We start from the raw sequence: 5,905 nt of genomic DNA on the forward strand, positions 1-5,905 counted from the left end.
AAGATGCATTTGACATTTTGGTATATTAATATTATTTTAAAAACTAGCCAGCATGCGTTGGCAGTTCATAATAATTTTTACACTAGCACACGTTTTTATAAACGCCTCTGAGAAGATAGACAAAGATACATTATAGTCAAATAGATTTATTTGACATTTTGGTATATTAATATTATTGTAAAAACTAGCCAGCATGCGTTGGCAGTTCATAATAATTTTTACACCAGCACACGTTTTTATAAACGCCTCTGGGAAGAAAGACAAAAAAACATTATAGTCAAATAGATTCATTTGACATTTTGGTATATTAATATTATTTAAAAACTAGCCAGCATGCGTTGGCAGTTCATAATAATTTTTAGGGCCATTCTACAATTAGTTGAAAATGTTCCGTCGCCAGTTGCGACCAAGGATCCGGACCGGACTGAAACCGAAACCGATAACCGGACCGTAACCGTTATTTTAGTCAAACCGAAACTGAAACCGGCCCGAAATATTATGTAGACTAATGGACCGGAACCGTAACCGAACCGAAAATTTTTTCCGATGTTTATTTCGGTTCGGATTTTTCTAACGTTGTAAAACGTTTTACAAGAATTTGGAAGAATTTGAAAATCACAGTCGTCATTTGCAACTCATTAGACTGTGTTCGAAGCCTAAATGCATATGTATATGACAATCCGGACATTCCTGCGTTTCTCCGTACTTCGCATTGGAAACAAAGTAGCGAACCTTTATTCTATAGTTCCTTTAGTCCGTGCCATAAACACTAATCTCTATTACAAGTAGATAATAGATTTAATTTTGTCTGCGGAATTTAATCCGGAAGTTGTACATCTCCGGGATCTTGCATTATTGCTAGAACAGTGTAGCGAATTTGTGTGAAAACAAGTATCAAAGCGTGCGCAGAACCTAAAAATCAACCAACATGGGCAGAAAAACAACCAACAAAGCGCACAAGCATTTCACTTATGATAAGATAACAGATGCTTCAATCTGTACTACTTGTAAAACATCGATAAAGGTAAGTTCAAAACTTTATAAATACGGAACTTTACAAATGCGAACTTTTCGATAATAGTGTTGTTCGAGGTTATAGACATAGACACACATTTCTATGAAAATAAGAGCGTGTCATGGCAGTTCTACAATAAATGAGGTTACAGTTAATTGTTTTAAATTTGATTGTACAAATAAATGCAAAAAAAATTAAAAACAAAAAATAATGGTGTTTGAGGTTAAAGCTACTAATATTGAGTTAGAGGTTTAAAATTTAGAGAAAAATTATTTTTCTTGATTAATATCAGAATCTTAATCAAAATAGAATATCTTTGGGGCACTTTGCACTTGCTTATTCGGCTAGACTCTATAAGAAAGTAAAATTTACTTTTTAAAAATGTAAGATTTCCTAACAAAATTTAAAATCAATACCATATTAATAGGATAATAAAAAAATACCTTTTTGTAGGGTAGACACGGAACTAACTTAAAGAGACATTTAACTCGTTTCCACGATTTCAAGGAGAGTGATTTTGATAATAATTCTTCAAATAAAGTTAAAAACAGCGGAACACAAAGTAAACAGATATTGAAGAATGAAAATCAGCTTCAAATCAATGAAATGAACTTTATCAAAGTAGAAATGACGCAAAAGGATTTGGAAAACAGTTGCGTTGATCTTGTAACTGTCAACGGGAGGCCTTTCAGCATCTTGAATGACTCCGGGTTTCTAAATATCGTGAACCCAATCAAACGGGCACTAGAACGAACGAGAAACAAAACATTCTCACTTTCGCCGGAATCGATAAAAAAAAAAGTTGCTGAAGAAGCAAACAATATTAGAAGAGAAATATCAGAAGAAGTAAAAAACNCTATGGTTTCGATTAAAGTAGACGCAGTCACACGTTTAGATAGGTCATTTTTAGGTATTAATATGCAGTATATTAAAACTTCAAAAATTTTGCTTNGAACTTTGGGTCTCGCCGAACTAAAGGAAAAACATACAGGTATGTATAGTTAATAACACTGTATTGTGTTGCATATTTTGCTAACAGAAATACAAATATTATTTGTGTAATCTATAATTTCTAATTTTAATTTGCAGGAGCATATTTAACTACGATTATAAGAGATATATGCAATCGTTACAACATACATATGAATCAAATATATACCATCACCACAGATAACGGTGCAAATATGTTGAAGGCTGTAAAGATGCTGTCTTCAGACTATGATGATTCTGATGAAGCAATTATAGAAGAAAACAAACGCGCTGTTGATGATGACATCGACTTGCAATTAGATCTGGACGAACTCACAGAAGAGAGTAAAGAAAACGAGCCGGAAGATCACGCCNGAACTTTGGGTCTCGCCGAACTAAAGGAAAAACATACAGGTATGTATAGTTAATAACACTGTATTGTGTTGCATATTTTGCTAACAGAAATACAAATATTATTTGTGTAATCTATAATTTCTAATTTTAATTTGCAGGAGCATATTTAACTACGATTATAAGAGATATATGCAATCGTTACAACATACATATGAATCAAATATATACCATCACCACAGATAACGGTGCAAATATGTTGAAGGCTGTAAAGATGCTGTCTTCAGACTATGATGATTCTGATGAAGCAATTATGGAAGAAAACAAACGCGCTGTTGATGATGACATCGACTTGCAATTAGATCTGGACGAACTCACAGAAGAGAGTAAAGAAAACGAGCCGGAAGATCACGCCGAAAATATATTACAAGATATTGAAAATAGTACTCTAGGTTCAGATTTTTCAAGTAGCATATTAACAGGTGCAGCATTTTAACATTAATAGTACTTTAACAAGGCTTGAAATATTTATTCGAATTATTGTTTTACAAGCATTTAAAAATATAATTTAAAATTATAACTAATTACAGCCAATCTAAATAATTAGGTAAACTTTATGCTTACAATATTTACACAATTTCAATCTTAAAAAAATTATAAAATAAAAAGATATTATTTAGTAATGTATCTATTTCAGATTTTAAATTAAATTAAAAATAGATATTTTATTTTCGCATAACAAATTATTAATATTTATTTGTTAACGATTTTAGGAGTAAGATGTGCAGCCCACACCTTGCAGCTGGCCGTGGATNATGCTTTGAAAAATGCAGCTAATGGTATTTCATCTTTGATAAAAAAGACTNGAAAGCTCGTGAAGAAATTGAGAACGCAAACTTTTTTATACATGCTCAAAAAACAAAATTTGAAAAAGCCGATAANTGACTGCCCAACACGTTGGTGCTCGACAGTGGTTATGCTCGAAAGATTATTATTACTGNAAGATTANTGCACAGAACTGGCTGTAACAAAATTTGAGAAGTTTGAAACACTAACTGATGCAGANTGGGCAAAAATTGAAGAAGTGTGTCGAACTTTACAGCCAGTTAAAATGTGCACAGAAAAANTCCAAGCCGAACAACTAACTCTTACCGACTTCTTCAGTAATTGGTTGGAGACAAAATTGGCGATGAAAAAAATGAATACATCTTTCGCAGTGCTCATCTTCGAATTTATGGTAAGTCGGGAAAAGTACCTACTAGAAAATGATGTGCTGTTATCTGCTCTCTTTCTCGATCCGAGATTCAAAATTTTATTAGAGGAGAAGCAGACGGAAAAAGCAAAAATTCACTTAAAACATCTTTGGGCAAAGATAATGTCTCTGCAAGAAGACTTGACATTAAACTCTAACTCACAAGAATACTCATCAAGTGGGTCAGAATCAACGAGCGANGAATTCGAGAGTCTCCTCAAATTAAAAGAGATACACCACAATTCTAATATTTCACAATCATTATCGTCGTCTTCTGTTCTACTACATGACCATCTTTCCTTGCGACGGATTGATATCTTATNGGAAAGCTATAATNAAGAGCAGAAGAGAATCTCAAGAAAAACTAATATCCTAGAATTCTGGCAAGAAAACAGTACGACTCATCCAGAGTTATACAAATTAGCAATGGTTGTTTTGGCGGTACCAGCCACACAAGTGAGTGTCGAACGGTTATTTTCANGATTAAAATTTGTGCTATCTCCGCAAAGAACAAATATCGATGAGGCAATCTTGGAAGATCAACTATTGGTCAGAGCTAATCGAATTTTTATCAACAAAGATGACACGTATGTTTATAATCTTACATATTTTTAATTCTTCGTAGATACAGTTGATGTTAAAGGGGAATTTCTCTTCCAATTTTTGAACATAAAATAAATATTACATAATGAGATTTTTATAAAGGTAAAGCTAACCTTTTAAANCCTTAAAAATTTTACCTCAATTTTGCCAGTTCTTTTATAGCATTAAAAAAGTTTGAAAATTTNAATTAACCTTTTAANATTATAAGTGTTTAGTTTTAGATAAGTAGCGATATGACAGGATATTCACAGAAGGTTACTTTAAAATTTTTTTATTACGACAATTTACATGTATTATAATAATTTACGTAAGATTAATAATATGTTATAGGAAATCAATAATAAACTCGAAACGACCATTGGCGACACTGCAAGTTGCTGTAGAAGACAAAACAAAAGCAAAAAAGACAAGATGTGATTTTCAAGATCAACGGAATTTCCCACTCAAATGATTTATAAATTAATTCATTTTGGTTAATAAACGTGCATTTGTATGCAAATATACTATGCAACTTATATTATATTTATACTATGCAACTTATATTATATTTATTAAATTANCTTTTTTATTTATNATAAATTTTACAATAGATACTTAAACACTTGTAACCGAAAAAAATCGATATCCAAACGGTTACGGTCACCGTTATTGATAAAAGGACCGGAACCGAAACCGAAACCGAAAATCAGGTACAGCATCGGACCGTAACCGTAAACGGACCGAAATTTCATTTCGGTCCGAGTCCCTGGTTGCGACTACTAAGGAAAAAGTATTATTTTGATATTATTTACGTAATGCGGTTGCCAGTTGCTATGCAGATTCGTAGGTTAGAAGATCTGTCATGTAACATGACAGATAAACACATGCATAATGATCATATGCGCACGCGTCATAGTGCAACATTCTCTATCGGAAATTTCTTGAACTACATAATGCCCTTTGTTTCAGACAGAATGATAGTATATGATATCAAATAAACATTATCACGAGTTCAGGTTTCTCTCATTAATGAGATAGTCAAATCATAATTTGAATAGCTCATTCAATTTGTTTTTGTCGTATGTTTGGCTGTAACTCTCTGCAAATACTTACATAAGCTTAGAAATAATTCTACATACATGAATATATGGTAAAGTTATAGAAGAAAACTGTCTAAGAAAAAATTTGTGCTGAATTTTGACATTCCAAACCACACCCGCCAATTCTTAGCACAATTTACTTATTTCTGGAGAAGCATTTTGGATTTAATGCAGTAAATACGCCTCAGAATCTGATTTAAGAAACGTCGGTTTACAGGTCGCTATAGTCGGTATCCAGTATCCTCTTAACGACCAATCATATTCATTTATTAGTTTAAAAACTACACAGCCCGAGATGAATCTCAGTTTTAATTGTTAAAATTATTTTAAGTGTTTTATAGGATGACGTTTAATCAATTTTTGTCTTAGCCAAGTAATTTTATTAGTCATCTTTCTATTGTCACATGAATAAAATTTATCCAATTTAGATAATTGAGTAGTGAAAAATTCTTCTATCTTTATACACACGTTTGTTTTTCAGTCGCGTTTTTACTCTTGTAAAGTGTTAGTCGGGACGGCTTGTGCAACATGGACATTTACGATCAGCACTCAGCGACGTATAATATTATAGCTAAGATTTTTGTAAGTGACTTTTGTATATTGTTTTTATTCTGCGATTCTTAATTAATTATTTTC

General features: G+C 32.2%; 1 protein-coding gene across 1 annotated transcript; it reads left to right on the forward strand.

The window, feature by feature from the left end:
- Nucleotides 1–719: 719 nt before the first annotated feature.
- Nucleotides 720–4,676, forward strand: LOC109863040. Its single transcript, XM_020443217.1, has 6 exons — nucleotides 720–1,024; nucleotides 1,469–2,006; nucleotides 2,105–2,398; nucleotides 2,497–2,817; nucleotides 3,109–4,174; nucleotides 4,521–4,676. The coding sequence occupies exons 1-6, from the start codon at nucleotides 929–931 to the stop codon at nucleotides 4,639–4,641; spliced, it is 2,436 nt and encodes an 811-aa protein (XP_020298806.1). The 5' UTR covers nucleotides 720–928; the 3' UTR covers nucleotides 4,642–4,676.
- Nucleotides 4,677–5,905: the final 1,229 nt, after the last annotated feature.

This window comes from Pseudomyrmex gracilis, unplaced genomic scaffold (genome assembly GCF_002006095.1).
Source record: "Pseudomyrmex gracilis isolate BER0280 unplaced genomic scaffold, ASM200609v1 scaffold_2954, whole genome shotgun sequence".
Lineage (NCBI taxonomy): Eukaryota > Metazoa > Arthropoda > Insecta > Hymenoptera > Formicidae > Pseudomyrmex > Pseudomyrmex gracilis.